This window comes from Caloenas nicobarica, chromosome 18 (genome assembly GCF_036013445.1).
Source record: "Caloenas nicobarica isolate bCalNic1 chromosome 18, bCalNic1.hap1, whole genome shotgun sequence".
Taxonomy (NCBI): Eukaryota; Metazoa; Chordata; class Aves; order Columbiformes; family Columbidae; genus Caloenas; species Caloenas nicobarica.
Genome location: NC_088262.1, coordinates 3,479,205 through 3,500,195, shown reverse-complemented (window position 1 = coordinate 3,500,195; position 20,991 = coordinate 3,479,205). Strand labels below are relative to the sequence as shown.

The 20,991-nt window shown below is 42.7% G+C and overlaps 2 protein-coding genes, 1 long non-coding RNA gene and 1 other non-coding gene across 19 annotated transcripts in view; 3 read left to right on the top strand and 1 right to left on the bottom strand.

Annotated features, from left to right (window-relative positions):
* The first annotated feature begins 120 nt into the window (after positions 1-120).
* TRNAR-CCG (transfer RNA arginine (anticodon CCG)) lies at positions 121-193 on the top strand. Its single transcript has one exon. It is a non-coding gene; the product is annotated as a tRNA-Arg (tRNA).
* A 272-nt stretch (positions 194-465) lies between these two features.
* LOC135996316 (uncharacterized) lies at positions 466-1,119 on the top strand. The gene is made up of 3 exons (XR_010607250.1): positions 466-512; positions 662-844; positions 956-1,119. It is a non-coding gene; the product is annotated as an uncharacterized LOC135996316 (long non-coding RNA).
* Positions 1,120-2,214: 1,095 nt separating this feature from the next.
* Positions 2,215-10,911, top strand: C18H17orf58 (chromosome 18 C17orf58 homolog). 4 transcript variants are annotated; one of them, XR_010607249.1, is made up of 6 exons: positions 2,230-2,299; positions 4,196-4,762; positions 4,886-4,963; positions 6,448-6,639; positions 7,185-7,482; positions 9,336-10,911. XR_010607249.1 is itself a non-coding variant. In XM_065648182.1 (5 exons), exons 1-5 carry the CDS (start codon positions 2,236-2,238, stop codon positions 7,367-7,369), a joined length of 1,086 nt encoding a protein of 361 aa, XP_065504254.1. In that variant the 5' UTR covers positions 2,215-2,235; the 3' UTR covers positions 7,370-10,911. The 4 variants fall into 4 exon arrangements, 1 of the variants encoding a protein (XP_065504254.1); XR_010607248.1 differs by having other exon boundaries at positions 9,041-10,911; XR_010607247.1 differs by having other exon boundaries at positions 7,185-9,430; positions 10,307-10,911.
* Positions 10,912-11,759: 848 nt separating this feature from the next.
* Positions 11,760-20,991, bottom strand: part of BPTF (bromodomain PHD finger transcription factor) — a 48,865-nt gene continuing 39,633 nt past the window's right edge. For 8 of the 13 annotated variants that reach the window (XM_065648171.1, XM_065648173.1, XM_065648176.1 and 5 more), the window contains 6 exons: positions 20,286-20,511; positions 19,536-19,885; positions 15,102-15,294; positions 14,034-14,118; positions 13,521-13,707; positions 11,760-11,978 (listed from right to left, as the gene is read on the bottom strand). In XM_065648171.1, coding sequence (XP_065504243.1) covers positions 11,942-11,978; positions 13,521-13,707; positions 14,034-14,118; positions 15,102-15,294; positions 19,536-19,885; positions 20,286-20,511 — 1,078 coding nt within the window. In that variant the 3' untranslated portion in view covers positions 11,760-11,941. The other 5 variants (XM_065648168.1, XM_065648178.1, XM_065648169.1 and 2 more) reach the window with 2 other exon arrangements.

The following is a 20,991-nucleotide window of genomic DNA, read 5'->3' as shown; positions in this document are numbered from 1 at the left end:
GAACGGGCTGGCGGGGCCTCCCGGTCACGAGCAGAGAGAACGTGAAATCTCGCTTAGGGGCGGGGCCAGCGCTGGCCGGGCGGGGCTCTTACTGCGCGGCGCAGAGAGCTTTTGCTGGGTGACCCAGTGGCCTAATGGATAAGGCATCAGCCTCCGGAGCTGGGGATTGTGGGTTCGAGTCCCATCTGGGTCGTACCGCACACGTTTTTGTGGCTCCAGCGCGGCCTTTCCCGCGCAGCCGGGCTCGCCCAACACTTTTATCCGCGGCCGGTAGGGAAGACCCGAGACGGCGCCAGCAGCCCGGCCTGCCGCTGGCACGGGCCCCAGGTTCCCTCAGCCGTCCCTCTGCAGCCGCCGCCCTGTCAGCGGGCAGCCGGGCCGCCTTCCCTGCCCGCCGGCACCGCGGCCCTTCCCCGGCGCCACCGCCGCTGGTGCCGCCGCCTCCTCCCTCCTTCCCGCGGGGATCCTGCGGCGGCGCCTCCGCCCGGCTCCGGCGGCCGAGAGTGTGACTGGTGAGTGTCCCCGGAGCCGAACGAGCCGGGGCCGGTGGGCGGGCGGGCTGGCCGGGTGGCACCGCGGGCCCGCTGTGGTGTCAGCCCGGGGAGCCCGTGGCTGTGAGTGCGGCCGCGGCCATCGCGCTCTCGGGCCCTGTTTTCCTCAGAGTCCTGCTGGGAAAGCTGCTCCCCTCTCCGCTTCGTGAACGGTAGAAATGCTCCAAATTGCCCTTTTAGTCAAGATCCTGCACAAGCAAAGAGTCTGGGAAATACAGACACAGGCATATGTTGGTATAGGTTGAGTTACTCTACAAGCTGATTTAAACAAAAGGCTCCCTGGAGCATATGAGGTGTGCAGGACACTCATCCCTCGCTCCCTCCCTCCCTCCATCCCTCCTTCCTCAGCACAACACTCAGCAGCGCAAACCTGTCACACTTGTGATTTCTCTCCCTTGCTGCAGGTACGAGCGGGAGATGAGGTACATAAAGAACATATAAGCTCACCTCATCCTTCGTTTAACCTCCTATTTCCATAATTAGCTATCTGGGAATACTTTTGGAATTAAAATTTTTTACAGTAACAAAGGAAAATAAGGATTAATAAACACTACACTGGAAACTTAAAACACTAACAGCTGTGTTAAAATGTGATATATTTTGCACACTGTTCTGGCTAATTTTCTGCATTTTCACCCATAGCTGCTTGAGGTGAAGCTCTGTACTTTTAAGACTTTTATTAAGCTGCTTAATTAAGGCAGTACAAAACAAACTGTTTAGAGCAGGCAATAGCTGGACCACATGACACAGGCATTACTGAGGAGTAGGTTTTCTCTGGGGGGGTGTGTTTTGGGAGCTGGGATATTGCGCTTTTGTAGGGTTTTAAAGTTCTTTGTTGCACCTTAAAGGCCTGAACGAATTCACTAAACTTCATGACATCCAGTAGCAGCTACTGAGAAAAACTGTCACAATGGAAATCTTGTCTTGTAACAAGGTCACCCCTTGCAGCTGGGAACATAGGGTTAAGTGTACTTAATTCAATAATCCAAAGCAGGGTTGTGTGAAAATTTGTGGAGTTCTTCATATCAGCAAATACAGATTTAAAAATAAAGTTGTATCAGGGCTCAGCAGAGCTTGGACTGGACAGTAACTACTGCATTTTTCATTGTGAAAGGAGTCACTGAAACTGATTCCTTAAACTAAAAGATTACCAGCTGCATAACTGGAGGTGGACAGGAATATTTAAATATGTTTCATTGTAATCTGGGTCCTTTACAGACTCTGAATTGCATGTTCCAGCATCTGTCAATCACATAATGTAGTTCTCCATATCCACTAAACTCATATTTGTTCTGTCTGATTTTCTCTAAAAGACACGATAGGAAACAAGACCTTCCCCTAAAGTAAAACCCTGTTGCTGAGAACACATATCTGGATGTTACTCTCAGCAGCACAGGTGGCTGTGGGCAGTGTAGATTGTCTATAGGTATGGGGGTGTCCAGGGGCGGTGGGCAGTATAGATTGTCTATAGGTGTGGGGGTGTCCGGGGGCGGTGGGCAGTATAGATTGTCTATAGGTGTGGGGTGTCAGGGGCGGCGGAGGCCGCGGGGACGCAGCTCTTGGTCTGGCTCCAGTGGGTTGTCCGGTTCCCATTTCCCCTGGGGCTGCCTCTCATTAGCGTGAGTCGGGGACGGGCATAAAAACACTCCCGTTCATTTTGAGTCTGGAAAAACCTTCCTTCAAAATGACAACCAAAGTGTTCTGGCTCCTCTGCTTTGTCTTCAGATCGTCTTCCAGCTCGGTGGCCGGTAAGTTCGTTAAGATTCAAAGCGGGGCTGGGGTGTGTTTGCCTGTGGTATCAGGGGACACTGAGCACTTTACTGCAAATTCTTTCATTTTTAGCTGTAGTCTTTTCAGCAAGAGGTAGCGGTAGTCTCATAAGGGCCCAGGAAAGGAACATTTCAATAGGTTTGTGGGATGGGAATGTAAGTTGCAGCGTTTGATTTGTCAGCTTTTGAAAGAATTAAGAGCACCTGCCAAAGGAGCAGCGAGCTGGTGCCCTGAGCCCTGCCAGCCATCAGTCAGCAATCACAGTTTGACTTGCTTCTGCACATGGGATTATTTTATTTGTATGTGATCCTTCCCTTTTAGTCTCCTTCCCCTCACCCTGTAAACTCCAGATTTCTGATTTCTTTCAACATGGTCTCTGCTGTCACATGTGCATGCAGCAAGCTATCCTAAACAGATATATTTTCTTTTTTTTTTCCTTTTTTTTTTTTTTTTTTTTTACTATCTCATTGATGGTACAGAAATAAGATATACATCTGTTCCATTTGGAGAGAGAAGTCCAGGAGCCAACTATTTTGCAGTTGTATTTCTCGGGTTGCAACAGTTTGACAGGGATATGCTGGTATAGGGGAACGGACCTCGAGGTCCTGAACAGATTGAGTAGCGAAAAATTAACTATTTCTTGTTACAAGCCATGACAGAGGAGGCACAATAAACTGGTAGAAATGTATACTTATAAAATCAAGTCCAGAACACCTGCTCGGAGTTCCCAGCTTCATATTGAAACATCTCCGGAACACCCTATCGCTTTCTTTAGCTTGGACTTTTTCCACCCCCGTTCTTCATGGACATTCTTTTGACTTTATGTGTGGCCAGCCCAGATATCAGGGAATCTTTCCCATGACAGCAGCTGGTGAGAGCGAAGGGGGAGAAGTGGCAAGGTCAGCAGCGGAGTCAGTTGTAGCAGATAAACCAGGACGTTGTTCATCTGTGTATGTCGAATATCTCTTTTCACATAAGGAGTCGGGATCAGCCTCCTACACGATGCTGACCACAGCGAACACCCAGAGAGCGGCTGTGTGTGGGTGAACGGTTTGAAAACTCTGATGGCTGACTACAGGGAAAATGAACTGCAGGAGGAAATTTCTCTCTTCCCAGGCTAAACAGAAGGTCGTATTTCTCTGTGAGGTCCAAGTGAACGAGCTGAAGGAATAAACGAAGGCCTAGGTGACAGTCCAGCTTGTGTGAACAATGTCATTAAGCCTTTCCATTTTTCACTAGATTCCCAGACACTTCCTCTCTCTCTCAACCCTTGTCCTCTCAACTTAAGAAAAGCCTTGAAATAATTGTTACTCCGCAGCAATAGCCTAGCTACCAGACTATGGCGCTGCCGCTATACAACTCTGTAGTGCAAAAGTCAGAGATCCAAAACTCTGAATAAAGATCTTTTCAGCAGCATTCAAAGCCCAGAGCTGCTGAAGAGCCCAGATGACACATGGATGGGAAAACCAAATAGTTCTGTTGTCATAGTCTTTTAAACAAGCATCCCAAATGGCAATGTGAACCTTGTTTCCTCAGATGTTCCCTGGAGATTCAGGGTTTTGAGAAAAGGGTTTGTTTATAAGTCGTGTTTTTAATTTGCAACAATAATAAAGTAAAAATGCAAATCTCCCGTGTTTTGCTCACACAGCTGCATTCTCTGTACTGGGCCTTCCATGCCTGAGTGCAGAAGAATGAGGAGCTCTGCTATATTTCATCTGTTGAACTATTTCTCAGTTATATTGCCATATTGTTGAAGGTTTCGCTTATGGACTAGAGCCTCAGATCTGCCAGGCACTTGTCAGTCAGAAGCACATGGAACAACAACAACAACAAAATTAGAAACCTAATTAGCTCTCTCCTTTTTCTGTATGCAGGATCCCTGCCCTATGCTGAGAAACCGAGTCAGACTCTGAGCAAAGATGCTTACAGCTCCACAGACACTGCACCTGGCCAAGGGAAACTGCCAGCCTGGGGCACCAGAGAGAATCACACGCAACACTGGCGTCTGCAGCGGCCCAGACCTCCCGGAGTCATCTCCCTCTCATCAGACAAAAAGAAACATGCCAAACCTTCTCTAGAAAACAGCACGGGGCTGAGGAAACACCTCTGGAAGTATGGAGGGGCCCTGCCGCTGGAGAGCCCGCCCGAGGGACCTTCTCCTCCCTCCCTGGACTTCAACCATGCGCACAGGAGGCCAGACAGACGGCTGGGCCAGGCTGCCAACAGCGTATGGGCTCCCTTCCGTCACCCAGGCTCTCCCTACCGACAGGTGACGTCCTCAGAGGAGTCAGGTAATCCCAACACGCTGGATCACTTCAACCGATCAGGCAAGATCATCCTCCGTAAACCCACCGATCCCTTGAAAAGGGTCATCAAACCCTCCTGGGTCACCAACCGCCAGCCATCCAGCTCGCTGGACCACTTCGGCGTGCTCAAGAGAGGTAAGAGGACGGAGTGCTCTGGGAAGGGGTATCGTGAGCTGTCCGAAGGGCGGGGGGGTGTAATTTGGATGAAATGTCCCCAAAGGGCCCATCGCTGCCCCTCAGTCCATGTGCCTGTTCCAGACGCTGATGAGAAGACGTGTCTGAGCGAGTGCAGGAAGGAGAGAGACGAGGTGGAGGCTTATTGCACGAGCGAATTCGGTAAGTTGTGTCCTCCGTGAACCACACAGACATAGCAGAAACCGCTTAGTTCATCTATTACTGACATTTCACCTCTGCCTTTAAGATACTGTTTCACCAAGTGTGTTAAATAATTGCCATGTGCACTTAAAAGGACCCATCACAGCTCTTTATAAAAATGTGCTACAACAAATGGTACAGATTGCTACCTTACCCTTTCCCTACCTTGGGCTAGTATTGCTCTTTTTTCTGTTTCCTCTACTTTCCACTCCTGAGAGGAAGACAAATATCTTGCTGCTAGTCAACAGAACTGAAAAGACCAATTATTTCAGATACTTTAGATATTTTAGATTAAAGTTTGTTGCTGTGTTACTTAGCTCTTACTATTTAGAGCAAGTTTGTGATTTGGGAGGCTGAAGTTTCAAATGAAAATAAAGTGGTGAATCAAACAAAAATAGAACCGTGTTCCTCTCTGTAGAGAGGATTTTCAATGGCTTTAGTCCTTGTGTCCACGTTGCTGTAGCTGAAGACAACAGCCTGGTATTTCTGTACTGAGCATTTTCGGACTGAAATCTGGCCTCGCGCTTATGAAATTGTGAAATAGATACCAACTTTTTCTCACAGTATTTTAAGAGATAAGCAAAATACATGCCTAGTGGTAACAGATGTTTCCATTTGTAGAACATAAACACGTTGGGAGACATCTGTTTTGCCTAAATGGAGAAGTCAGGAAGTGCTTTTTACAAATACTATATCCTTTTTTTTTACCACTCTCACGCATTCCTGTCCAACGTAGGCCTTAGAGCCAGCCAACCTTTGTATCCTTCACCCTTTTAATGAATTGCGGTCTCGTTCATCTCTTAAATTGAAAAAGGTAGGAAAAAGTGTGAGCAGCAGATCAGCCAAGGTTCCATTGCAGTGAGCAGAGAGGACTTTTTATTTCTTGACGTTTACAGTGTGGATTAAAGAATGACAGAATCACGGTTCTTGCCTGGTTACAGGCCTGGCTGCCTTACCTGCCCGACATGTTGTTTTGTTTTTCCCAATTCCTGCAGTCAGCTCAGCACTTGTCCAAACCAGAAATGGGGCGGAGAGCATGAAGCGATTGACCATACAACGTGGCCTATTGGTGCCCTTGCCTTGGTACGACAAGGGCCTTTGCATTCAAAAGCTGAAGCGTTTATTAGCAGGTTAGCGTTGTACTTCATTGTGAAGTTTTAATTGTGAAAATTTTACTCTGCTAGGTAAATATGTCCACTTTTTATATATCAGGATGGAAAACTACTCAAATCATCACTTTGAAACATTTTTATAAAATTCACTAAGAGACATCTCTGACCTGCAAGCCGTAAGGAGGGTTGGTAACTCAGCAAAAACTAAGGCGACGACCTCATTAAATGGGATTATTTGGAGCAACTCCTACAGCATTTTAAATGACAGCCTTCACATCGGCCCTGAATTGCCACCTGATGCTTTTTTCTTTTCCTTCCTGTCCCTTAAACCAGCGGTGAATGGAATTGTTCATAACATGGAGAGCCTGGGGAATGGAGTCCATTTGATCACCCTGTTGGTAAACAGCGATGGATTATACAAGACGAGTCACCTGTATATTACTCCTGACGCCTTCTTCTTCCGCGTTCACGTCCTAGTTGTGGATACTTTAAACTGCAGTAAACCGTGTCCAGACTTTAAACTTGGTAAATAATTCCAGCTAAATCCATTCCACTATTCTTCATGTGTAGTGCCATTTTAGTCCGCCCTAGTTTAATAGGCTTATCCTGGGTGGTTGTGAAAATTTGGGAAAAAAATTAAAGTATTTACTCTTAGACTGGAGGGATTTCTCCCCCGTTTCTCTAAACTTTCAGAAGAGAACAAGCTGTGTGAAGAAGTCAGGTAGCAGCATCGTTCTTTCCTCACTTTATCCAGTTATAAATGATTGCAAGAGTTTTCAGGATTGCCAAAAAAAAATGTAAGCAGGAGCTTAAGCTGATGTCTTTGTAAGTAGTCCAGTTTTCCTTCTAAATGCAAGTTTATCAAATACCAGTATTTCCCCCCAAAACTTCCAACTGCAACACAAGATAATAAATAATTTCCATGCAAGCGCAACCCCCAAGTCCCACTGAGGTTCAGGATCTACTTCTGCAGGGTACGACTTTGTTCATAAATCTGTTGCCCTTAGAGCGAGTGGAGTGAACAAACCCTCAACTTTCTCCACAGTACAGAAATCCTCTTTATTTTGCAGGCAGTAGATACATTGTGATGGGTCGGATCTACCACAAGAGACGACAGATCCCTGCAAACCTGCTGCGGTTCCTGCGAGGGCGCCTGCGCCCAGGGGACGGTTTGCTGAGAAGCAGCAGCTACGTGAAGAGATTCAACAGGAAGAGGAATCGCAAAGTGCAGGCGGCTCACACCAGGTGTCCATAAAGCTCCAGTGACCTCCGTCTGTGACACAGGCAGCAGAATTCACCAACCAGAATGACCCTGGCTGTGGTTCTCACCTCTGAAACTGGTGGGGAGAGGACACTTGCTTTTGCTAGGTACCTATATACTGGGAAATTCAGCACCGAAGTCGGTCTAGGGAATGTTAACTGGTCATGAATTTGCTGTTTTCAGAGCCACGGGTTATTATTGCCTCCCCTGCTGTAATGTACCCCCCGTAATCTGTAGTAATTCTAAAGTAAAATGCTGGAGGCGTTGTAGGTAAACAAGAAGTAACTGCAGTTTCATACCCTTAACCTTGAACAAGCGTTAGATGATACCATTGCTGTCTCTGTTGAGATGTCCACTGCATTTCACACAACTCTGCCTCAAGCATTACATGCATTTGATTCAAAAGAAACCAACAAAACTAAGCACCATTTGTATTGTTTCGGTATCCTCAAACACGTCCACACCAGCGCTGGATTTTCACATGAAGCGTACAAAATAGCTGTGTAATTATTCCAGTATATGAATACACTTATTGAAAGCAAATCAAGTAACTGCTCAACACAAATGCCCTGTTAGGCTTACAAATAACGGCACGAGCTCACACCAAGGAGTGCAGAATAAACACGGCACCACAGGCGCATTTGCTGAGCCTGGTGACACCGTCGCTTCCTTCAAAGTTCAGGCCTAGAACTGCAAACTGAATGTCATTTTCCCATGAGAAACATCGCCAAGTTTGTACTTGCACATCAGTAAAGTTACTTTTCCAATCAAAGATAAAATTTTTTAGTACCTTTAATGCGGTGGGATGTAAGAACCAATGAAAGCTCTGTAAAGGGGATCTATTCCAAGAGTCAGTATGCAAAAATCATACATCTTTAAAAGACAAAACAAAACGTTCATGGGGTTCTAGAATATGTAAAGATATTTAACAATGGCATCTGCTAGTTTGAGAAGTCAGCTGGGGATTTTAAGATAGTTATACTAAAAAAATGGGAAAATGTAGTCTAGCTTAAAAACCAGACATATATAGTAATAGAAGCCAAATACCAAGAGCAACATCATACATTTTGGGATTCAGAAGGCTGTTACTATAGGACAGGAATTTACTAGGAGCTTGTTTCTACCTGAAATATATACTGTCTCACTTTTGATACATGAAAGAAGATTCCGCATGGAGCGCAGCACATATAGATGGAATTTTCCTGAGAGACTCTGAGGGGGCTTTAGATTTGGCAGAACGACTGTTCCTGGCAATGAATCAAAGCACTGGAGCGACTGGGAGGGACAGGAGAAGGCAGAGGGGCTACATGTGCAGCTCAGGTTTCTGTGTTTCTATTTTCAGCTGAAGTCCAGGCAAGTCCTGGACTCATCCATTTGCCCAGAACGGCAATTACGTGCCCTTCCCCGTCTCCAAGACATTATCGTAACCTAAACCAGGCAAAGCGTGGGTACAAAAATAACATCCACAGCTATATCTCATTTGGATCATCTCTAAATAATCGTATACCAGTAGTAACGACATCCGAAGGCCGAGTAAACGCCAATACCTGACACAAACCATCTGCACCCTCTCAGATACAGCTATTGCTCCAGAAGCCTGAAAAGCGATTTATTCTGTGTTCTTGTGTCACAAAGTCACTTTACCTTTCCTTTCTTCCTTGGAAGGTCATTCCTTACACTGTCATCACAACAAGCCGCTGCATTTCACAACCCGGTCACAACGCAGCAGGAGGAGCAGCGAAAAGACTGTTCTGACTTTTAAGCAGGTTTATCAGACACCGACTAATGTACTGAAGAAAAAAAATAAACTCCTAGATCAAGTGGATTTCCACAGTCTTGCACTCACCATTACAAAAACCTCACGGCATCAACCACACTGAGAAGACAACGGCACTTCCACGCAACAGCTGCCACGGTAATTTCGATACGTTATCGTTCATTCATTTTTTTTCCCCAGCAGGATAAGGATGAAAATTCTGCAGGCAACCCCCCGAGACCCCAGCACAGGAATTCTGGCATCTCCCACCTCGCCAGGGCTGTACTCGAGGCTTTTGGGTAAGCCCAGCTTTTGATCCTACTTCGAATCCCCATTAACTTTTACATCAACTACATCTAGTCCAAGGCTAATTGCTTCAAGTTTGTTCGAGGAGACAAAAACCAAGCTGGTACAGCTCACGTTATCAAAATCTGCGTTACAATATATGACCATTTTGAAACAAGTGTTGCAATAGTTTATAAAAATACAAAGAGGAGGATGAGTGGACAAAGATGACAAATCTTACTAATTTAGGAAGGTGGGGATTACACGAGTGATATATTTTCAGTAGCATCATTTAACTTTAAAAGAACACCATTAATAAAACAACAAAAGCACCTTGAGCTACTCAATGGCAACTGAAAACACTAAAAAAGGCTCTCGGCATGATTATATTCTATGTATGGATTATTTCCCCTCATCAACCTGATTCACTGGAAATTATAGATAATCTGGCAAAGCCGAGACCTATATATGATAACGCTATCAAATGTTTCATTAGAAACACCACCAAATCAATGTCGAACACATGACTTTATTTGTCTAGGATGATGTGTCCTATAAAGTACAAAAAAGTACTCTTCAGTTTGCCACAATTTGTTAAAAACAGCAATCTATTGCCTACAGGTAGGAAAGTTTTAAATGATGTCATATATATTTATATATGAATAAATAGTACAGAAATACTGTGAAGTTTTGATGAGATGCAGATGTTCAAATGCTGTTAAAAGTTGAGATTTTTCCTTTTTGCATTAAAAACACAATGCATACAATATGCAGCAGCATTTTTTTAAACGTCAAAGGACAACATAACCTAAATGCAACTACTCTTCTTTTACTTTAAGAAGCATAAATGGATTATTTTCACATTGAACAATTATTTTTCATTTTCACAGATAGGTTAAATGACATTTGTATGTACAGAAAAACAAGGGTTTTTATTAAAGTTATCCCAGAAGAACCTGTACACCTGAGCCTGGAAGTGTAAGAAAGTGTGGTCAGTAGCAACATCTTTTTAAGAAAAATAACAGAAGAGTTTCTTGCATAGCAAGGTGTGAGGTTAAACCCAAAAGGAGCTTATCCACAAATCGGGTAAATCCCAGCTCGCTGTAGAACAGAAGGGAACTGTGAATTAGTGCAAGAGCCGGTCAAATGGTTGAAGAGCCGCATACAAACCGTAGCTGATCAACTACAGACGGGTAACACGAGCGAGTCACGGACAGACGTGGCGTGATGGCGAGAGATCGCAACAAAACAGCAGCGGCATCTGCAATTTGCATCTTCTCGCGGTTCCGGTGTGTCCGTCTGGAGCAACTCGCGCAGGAACCGGCGCAGCAGAATCCCGGGCGCCTTCCCAAGATGGAATTACACTCAGCGCTTCGCATTCCTAGAGTACTTGGCAAAATATCACCGAATTCAGCAGTGGGCAGTGACATTTCACAAAATACTTCCTACCGTGTTATCTGTTACAGTAATTTTGGCACCGCTGTAGAAATTTTATCGGGAGAACAGCTGCTCAAGAATGAAACGTGGCGAACGCCACCTCGGGAGCAAAATAAAGTCAGGGCTCTCTGGCCGCTTCCCTCCCGTTACTTGAAATATCGGAACGGATCCCCAAAGCGTCACAAACGTATCAGCGCACACTCAAAGACACCTACGTCTGTGGGGAGAACAATTATCTCCATTTATTTTGTTTCATATACATCCATATTTTGAATTTTAATACAAAAGAAAAAAAATTAGAATCTGACAAATGTTTACAAACAAGATACCTTCAAATAGATTTTACTCATTTCGGTCTGGTGCAGAGTAAATGACAAATTGTACTGTTATATTCAAGGCAACAGAGTCTGTAGTCCGTGACCACTTAGCCCAACTTTTCTGCAAGCTTAATTGTTGTTATCTACCATGAATGATAAACTCATTGTTGATTCCCAGTTCTGTGTGTGTGCACATGTGTACATAGCAGCTCCTTTCATAGAAAGAAAAGACATCTAGAGGTCTTCTTGTACTTTTACCTACAGGAATCATGTTAAGATACAGAATGGATTACATGTAACCGGGGCTGGGTTTTATAAGAAAAAATAATTAGCTGACAAATGAGGGCAGCAATAAAAAAGCGTCTTTTTTGCAACAATAAATAAATACAGTCAAAGTTTTCTGTGTGGACTTTAAACCAGCTTCTTCACTGAAGAACAGACGTGGCATTTCCATGGAGTTAAACGGGACCCCATTTACTGTATCTTTTGTCTTGCTCTCTTTCTCTCTCTCCTTCAACAAAACAAAGTTTTCCTGCTTCTGCCACAAGAGTACAACAATTTGATCTTGACAAGAAAGTGGTGCTGCCGATTTTGATTTCTTTGTCCTTTGGACAAAATAAGCCAAGAATAGAATTTGACTGTTGTGACCAATAAAAACGCAGTTTACATTGAGTCTCGTCAGGATAACCCGACTAAAAACATCTGGCTTCTTAATTAAAAATTTTCAGACAACCAGATCCTTGCCCGTGTGTTAGGTTAACACGCTGAACTCTAAGAAGCTGTAGACTGCAGTTTGTTGTTATGGGACCTGCAGAGTACAGAAGAAAGTGAAGAATTAAGCATCCTTCATTTGGAAGAACAGTTACTGCAAGGTGTTGCCCAGGGTAAACCACTAGCAGGGAATTCCCATTACGTTGCTTCCATTTTTTTTTTTCTCCCCTTCAGAGGAAAAGAACACTAAAATAATTCTCTCTGAATTTTAAGCACATTTTCTCCTATAGTATACAAATAGTTTGGTATTTGTAAAATGCAGTGTATCACCGGAATATTCCAAAATGCCTGAAATCAGTTTTACTCTCATATTTACATAACAGTAGTCCATCAAAAGGAAAGCAAAGAGACATTTGAAGTGTGAATATTCATAATAAAGGATACTTTGCTTACATTTATCCAAGAATTCTTTGGATTAACTTAATAGAAAAAACTGAACAGGCATGTTAAAATCACATTGCTGCTAATCAGAGTTCAGCAAAACTCCTCTTTGACATTCACAGTTTTATTAGTGACTAAAATTAAAACAAAATACATGGTTTCCAAGACGAATTTTTCATTTTTCTCAATACAGTATTTGAGGAATGGGACAATTTGTTTGTAATACAGTTATGTTTACCAGCACGACTGCTGGTAACAAAAAAAAAAACACCAAAAAAAACCCCCACCAGAACCCCAACATTTACTTCTTAGACAAGTGATCTGGATTTTTAGGGCAGTTTAATGTAATCGAATTGTACAATAAAAGAAAGTGACCCCAACATCCAGTTCTGATTCCAGTTTAAAAGTTCAGACTAAAGATATCACAATCTGCAAGAAAAGAAAGAACACGGATGGTATAAATGAAAAACAATAACAAATAAGATGCAGCAATGAAGTCAGTGAGTGCTGGGTAACCAGGTGAAGCAAGATGATGGATACATGAGTTGAAAACTACCTGCTAAAAATCATTAATTTACTATTAAACTGGAACGAAAAACACTGGACTAACTCATTTGATCTCACTCCTTATCAATCCTACTCTCGTTGCACATAGAAAATTTGACAGCTTCCGCAACAACCGATATAAAGCGGAGCTTTCCGTGTGTTTAATTACAACTGGACAGAATCCAGCGCAGAGCAGGCTGGTGCAGGCAGACAGAGGGAACCAGGACACGTGTACAATTTGATTTCTTTCATTCGATTGTCTCTTTTTAGCACCTGAAAAGTATTTACTGCATGGTAGAACGTTACCAGAACTCAGAACACAGTATTTGTCCTGATCAGAAATTATTAAATTTTCTGCAGCAATGACTTACATTCAAATTTTCTACATTTATGATACTGCCCAAATTTGCATCTAACAACTCATGTGAACAAATATTACAAAGTAACCTCCACAAAATCATACTTAAGCCTTAATTTGGGCAGGAAATGACAGCTGGCTATTACAGAACATTATTTTTCCTTTAAAAGAAAAGCAGTTTTCCAGCAAAGTGCATGGAGAGGCAAACCCCCGTATGAATGCAAGGTGAGCTTATAAAAGCATTAAGGAGATTTTAGGGGACAACGGAACATGATTAGGAACACTTCAGCTTACCTGCTTGCCTTAAATCCTTTTAGTTTCTGTACAAAGAATGATTCAAGAACTTCTGCGCATTGGTAAAAAGGGGAGTCACTCGGATTGTAGTAACGACAGTTATCAAAAATTTTGGTCATATCTGCCACAAACTCCGTGACCTTTTTGTAGTAACGTTTCAGTATTCTTTCCTCCATGGTGGCAAGGTCTTTAAAGAAAGCAAAGATTATTAAAATGAGACATTTTCATCCCCAGCAGAAGCTCGCATTGTTAGATGATGGGAAACAAAGCCCATCTGGGTTAGTTGCTTTTCCAGAAATGCTGGTTGGGAGGTGGTGGCACCAGTAGGTCTCCTTTGGAATAAACACTTACACAAGAATATGTTGTGTACAGCTGAATTAAAATGCCAAACTGCAAAAACTGTGTATTCTGGAAAATACACTGTTAAGATCCCTGGATGGAAGCGGTCAGCAGGTGTTTCATTTGATACTCGAAGTCCCAAATCCCCTCACACTCCTGCTCAGAAACACTTACCCATTGGTTCTTTAATAACACCATAATAATCTGGTGCGTCATTGGGGTCTACTGGTTCTAGGAATGGCCACGCCATCTTGTGAGCCTGGCAGGAAAACAAGATATAATTTAAAAAAATATAAGTTAAATTAGCACTATTTAGTAGCTAAAACATTTTCATTATACTTTTATGTGTTCGCATCCACAGTTGAATTTAGGGAAGAAGTGCAGCACTATAGGGAAGGTCACTGGTCTCATCTGATGGCTGGGTAAGGTTTTAAAGCTCAATGTCAACGACCAACTAGTTGGTCTTCAGAAGAGGAAAGAATGTGAAATTGAGACATAACCGGATCCTGGGCTGAACAGGCTGCACAGAAAAAGTTTGTAGTGAATCAATTGAGAGTGCTTGGCGCTTCACACCTAGAAACAGGCCACTGTTCTCCCTTTCAAGTACTCTAAAATTAATTTGTTTTCATAAATGTTTAAAACGTAGAACAATGCAAAATATCACTCTGAGGATCCCTGCTACCACACAATTACATTACTAAAATTCCTGAAACTTCTTTCCAGTTAGAGCAGAAACTATACTTGGGAGTGATGGATAAACCAGAAATCTACTGTCACAGACTGCGATGCAACTCTTCTTATCAGGACGCCACCATTTACATGCTGGTAATGACTTTCTGTGAGAGCAGTATTGAAATTAGTAACTCTGAGATTCAAGTACAGAAGTGTAGATCAGAAATCATATAGAACTAATCTGAGACCAGAACGTTGCACCTTCTACATACTGTGCAGTTTGGCTACCGCTCTGTCTTTTGGTATTCGAAGTAAACCTGCTTCCTTTAAACACCTTCGATCAAAGAGATGGTTTAGTTCCATTAACTCAGAAGCAGTTGTAGAAGTCCTAATTATTCTAAATATTCCTCAGCACAATAACTCCAAGTTTGCAGCTGACGAAGTGGCATTTCTCACAAAAAAAAAAGAGGCTCAAGCAACTGGAAGAGAAATCAAAACCTCCTCCGAGACTCACTACGTATGTCCTATCCAGTAAAAACCATTCTGCTCTGCTGCAGTCCTCATTCTCACCTGTAAGGAACGCAGGACTCGTCTTAAACCTTCATAATCTTTATCAGTCAGGGGACTGAGCACAGTCATGGCATCTTCCGTGGACTGACACTGCGGACACACGTACTCGTCAATGAGATCGGCCTCGCTTTGCAAAATGCCAACACAGCGTCCATGATACCAGTTCTGACATCGGTCACAGCCAATGTAAAATCTGCAAGATCCAAAAACACGTTGGTGACTTGCTCTATTTAATTCAAAAGGTTACATTTAAACACATAAACCCGCAATCCCCTGCACACAAGCGGATACTTGGCGTGATTAAATACAACAGCGTAACGTGATATTTCAGACTGACAAATTCTAATTAAGCTTTTCAAACTGCTTTTGTATTTACAAACAGGCTAAATTACAGACCATGTCAAAATTAGTTTCTAAATTTTTTACTAGGCACTTTCAAGCAATCAAGATTTCAAAAATCATTCCTCTGCTTTAGAGTTGAAAGGAACAGTGTAATGCCAGAAGTCTCACCCAACCAATACTCCAAACCAATTCAAGATACATTTTGCGCAAACTGGACTAGAGCTGGGGCTCGTTTCGCTCTGTACAACCGTTTTTCATAGGGAAGCTTCAGTCTTGTAGTTGGATACAGGAGGGGTATTCTATGACACAAAGCCTTACAGTAAAAGATACCAACCATATACCCCCTTACTAGAATTATGCTTGCTATCCAGATCAGACTAAAGCACAAAATAAATCCACTAGATACTATATTTAGGTCTTTCTAATTCTCCCTTGTAAAACAAAACAAAACCCAATTTAAAGTACATGCTGTTTTCTTTTTTAAAAAAAAACCAACACATTTTGACCACTCTGAAAACGTCACTTTTCCTGAACATTTACTGTATAGAAACAAAGCAATTCATATTATGAATGAATACAACATATGCAAAATAACTTTTTTTTTTCTTTGCAAGGAACACGTAACCACGGTCAGAGCAGTTTGCTACCTAGACATTAAATAAGAGGTTCTTATCAGAACTCACTGTGACTCATCATAAGGTGTTCTGCAGATACAGTACAATTCCTCACTGCTGCCCTCTTGTGCCCGTTTACAATCATTACAGATGTACACATCCATTTTCTTAGCCTCCTTTTCTGTGATGCCAACACATTCTCCATGATACCAGTTAGTACAAAGATCACAGCCAATATAGAACCTAAAAGTGTTCACAATGAAAATGACAATGTAATTGTCATTTCAAATGGCATGGCACTTTTCCCTGCACTTCTCTCTGATGCGCTTTCTCGCTCACCTACTTTCTGCAGTTTTCAGTTTCCCTGTTCCTGGCGTTCTGTCCTGACCAACTAACACCTCACGCTGCAGCTACGCTGGACGTAACGTCACTTGGGTCAATTTTCAATTGACAGTTCATTAAGATGCACATCAATAAGTAACCAGACTTTGGCAAAACTGGGCTAAAAATGTACATCTCCAATGCGTGCGTGAAAAATTGTAAAAGGCACAAAAAGACAGGGCCAAAGAAAAAGATTTACATTTTCAAAATGGTAGCTCAGAAGCCATTGAAACAATTCCTTAAGATTTGAAAATGTAGGTCTCAGTTAATTTAAAAAAACAAACGCAAAGCGCAAACACCAACTAGGAGTTACGGGTACACTACTGAGGACATGCATACCAGCCGTGTGCAGAATACGGATTGGTATAACATGGCACGAAAGAAAATTGGGGCAGGACGTGGTTGGTTTTTTGGTGGGTTTTTTTTTTGTTTTTTGTTTGTTTTTTGGGGGGGGAGGGGGGCCCTGAATAGCAGATACTAAACTACTCAAAATTGCAACAAATTGGAACATGGACCATTTTTCAGAGAACAATGTCTACTCTCAGACACAGCTATGTGACAGAACCAGGTATGGTATGACACAAAGTGAACCAGGGACAGGATCATGTGAATGGGACCTTGCACAGAATGACGTGACAAAACTGTAAAATATTATGCAAGGATGCTGGACATTTTGTGTATGGAGATTTCAAAACATACCTATGACTAGTGACAATCGACCAGATGGGCGAAGTTACACATCCATTCTCTGCCTGAGCAAAAGCAAGCTGACCCTGACCCTCCGGCTTCGCAGGTTTTGGGGAGTACCAGACGAGTGACACCCACCCCACATGTCGCTCTGCAAACACCGTTCCACGCACAGCAACGGGACAGCAGCTTGGACACGGTCCACAAAACAAGCGTCTCTAATTGCTCAGGCCTCTGCGTACGTCCCGGGTGCTCAGATCCTGCCTTCTCTCTTCGTTTTCAGTCAAACCCTGAAAACCAACCCAACGCACAACCCGACCTTCCCTAAAGAACGGACGCGTTCTCCTGACAACCGTGGACGGTTCAGCCCACGTCCTCTTCCCGAGAGGGACGAGGGTTGTTTGCTCCCGGTGATCTGGAAGCACATTTACGTCTGGGTGTAGCTGCTAAACCTTCGTACTCGAATGTGGAATGGGCGTCACATTATGCTTCTTTACAAAGCAAGTTGCCATCTAAGTAGGAATCTTAGAAGGATACCCTTACTGACCATCCTCGACAACAACATGAGCAAATCCCTGCGACCCTGGAATATCACGAACGAGAACTAAATGTAACAAGATCTGCAATAAAATACAACACAGAACGACTTTTGAGGCTTTACTACATCCTAAAAAATGCACAGAGCATTCATAATACACCACAAATTAGCTTTTCAAGCCCACATCTATCTTTTCCAAAGTAGAAAAGAAACACCAGCACCCAGGAGTATCAATGCCTTTATGTATCTATGAAAATTTAAAAAAAAAAAAAAAAGTTTACCAGAGAACTGTTTAAGAACTTGACTAAGCCCTTTCCAAATAGTGAAAGGATAATGTAGCTCAACAGTAGAGTCATCACTTGAAAGAACATAAAATTTAGAATTCACAAAAAGCAAAGCAGCAGAACTGAATCATATTCTAAGGATGCTACTAAGTTATTAACATTTCATTTTCTTGAAGTTTTATTCAGCGTGTTTAAGTACAGTTCTCTATTCAGGCTACCAAAATTCACTCGATGACCACATTTTTCATCAGCTTACTGAAGTGCACCGAGTCAACAGAGAGTCTGACAAACTAATCCTTTTGCTCACAGAATTTATTCATCTCATCTTATTTTTGTGACAGTCCTGTTGGGTATCACAACAAAACAGGGTATCCTCCTCAGTTTACTGGATGTCAGAAAGCCTAACTCAATGTTCTTTAAGCAGGAATTACTTAGTAGTAACAGTGAATTAACAACCAGGGCATCGTCTGCTGTTTCTACAGTGATGGCGGCTCAGCGAGCAGTCCAATTTCCCACTCTGAAGTAACGGTGTAATAGTCAGAGCTACCGAACAACCAAGGTGAAAAAACTCTAAAGACCTCAACTTCACTAAAAAAAGAAAAAAAAAATTAAAATAAAAGGCTAGGAGGAACCTCAAGAGATCCTCTTGAAGAACCATGACTGGTGTGAAAGCATTGCTCCATCGCTACGGTTTCTTTCTGTTCTCAACATTTAAACCACCACCAAATGGCACCAATTAATACTTTTTGGTATTGTCACTTGTTGAGCAGACACATACTCACTTGGAATGCATCTGAAGTCGAATTTATTTTACATCCATCTCTACACAGCTGTCAGATGTTAGCCATTACTAACTACTGATGCCAGTCACTTCTAGCGTAACACTGTCCCCCTGCACTCCACTGAGCCTCCCGCTCCACCACTCACTTAATTCCTTCACAAACTTGTACGTGTGTAAATATCTTTCCTCATTCACAGTCAGAATCAAACTACACAGAGAACTGCAGATTTCACTTTGTCAAATGCTTACATATTCATTTTTTATCAACCCTGGGATGTAAATTATAACACACAGAAACCATTTCTACCTGAAACATTGTCCAAAGCGAACTGCAGCCCAGTAACTTGGAACTCCCTTTACTGGCTACTGACTTACAATAAAAAAGTCATTTATTGGAAGACGGTACCAAAGCTACTTCTAAAGAACACAGCAACTTGTTTACAAGAAACTGCTCAGATTAAATTGTCACTTGCTTCCGAGGCAGAGGCAAAACGGCAAAAGAAAGAATAACAGAGCGGAGGAAAAAAAGAAAAAAAGAGAATGTGCATGTGAGACAGAGAGGTCATACAATGGAAACATGCAAACAAGTAAAAATATAAATCAAGTACATTAATAGTATAAATCAAGTATGTTAATAGTTTTGTGACTGCTAGTGGAAAACAGAGACTTTATTCTTTATACCTTAGTGATCACTGCAATAAGACCCGACACTCTATCTCCAGTTCTAGAGCTACCTTGCACTAACAGCTAAACTCTAAACCTACAGCTAAGAACGTGCAGGAAGAGGCTTTGGCCTCCGCTACTCACTTGGACTCGTCATAAGGCGTTTTACAGATGCAGTAAAGCTTCGTGTCCTTCTTGGTTTCCTTTGAGGTAGTAGAAATCATTTTCTTTTTCTTGGACTTGGAAGCCGACGCATCTTTCTCCTCCTCTCTCTTTCTCTTCTGGGAGGACACTGGCATTGGGATGGTGGTGGAGGAGGAGGAGGTGACGCTGGCCGCGTGGGGCTGTGGCGGTGGCACTGGTGGCACTGGTGGCGGCGGCGGTGGTGGCGCAGCGGCCGCAGCGGCGGCTGCAGCAGCGGCGGCCGCAGCGGCAGCTGCCTGGGCTTTTTCTTTTTCTTTCTTAATTTTAGCCAAGTCTCTCTTTAGCTCCTCCTGAAGTATATTAAATGAATAAATAGAGGGAGGCATTTCATATGATTATTCCAGGACTGGATTAAAATCTAGACATAAATCCCCATGCTTAACCAGAAGAAAACGTGCCAATTTTTTAACCTACAATTCACGAAACATTAAGGGATGACACTCTTGTCCTACTATGACCCACTGGCCGTTATTTATCAGAAACTGCTTCAGGAAACAAGGTAATTTCAGTCCAGGTGAAAAACAAGAAGCAGAAAAAGGACATATATGAGCTTTGCAGAGATCCATGCATCCACAATCAGAACTTCTTCCTGTATGTTTCTTTAAAAGCTCACTGAGCAAACAGATACATTAAAAATTAACACAGAAATGTTCTCCGCAGCTCAAAATCTTTGAGAATAACTGTCCTTACCTGCACTTCAATTTGTAGATCTTTATCCAAAAGTGCTCTTTTTTTCAATATTTCAGCTTTCAGCTGTTCCTTATGCTTGAAAAGCAGAGCTGAGAGTTTAGTAGCATTTTGTTTACTACGCTTCTGTTCTACACTCTCCTCTCGCTTTCGTTTCTTAGCTGCCTGTTTTTCTTCTTTGTCTATTTTATCCAGAATATATTTCATCACTTGGTTGCACACAATCATTCTGGGGAAGAAATAAAGAAAAAGAACATTGTGCTGAGCTGAGCTGTCTACTTATCCCCAGCTGAGAACGCAGAATCATTTCATTCTCCAGTCTCTGCAAACTGCAAGCTAAATTATTACGTTTCCTAAGACATACAAGGTACAGTTAGTAACACAGATTGCTCCCACTCATACTTACTAGAACAACACTGGGAGAGATCAAGGCCCTAGTCAGGCTCAGCAGGGCCATTCCCAACTTCATTTCACTGACCCGAGTAATAATCACTCCTCCCCTTCCCCTAGAAAACTCCCACCAAAGCTCAGGCTTCAGATTTTCACTCAATTCAGTTTCCACAAACATGTTTCAAAGGGCTGGATTTTATTTATTCTGATGGAGGATGAAAACAAGTTGGAAGCCATTTTCGCCCTCCAGTGACCACCAAATATTACCAAGTTTTTGTGTTTCGGCATAAGGATTGACGAATCTTTTAAATTCATTGCA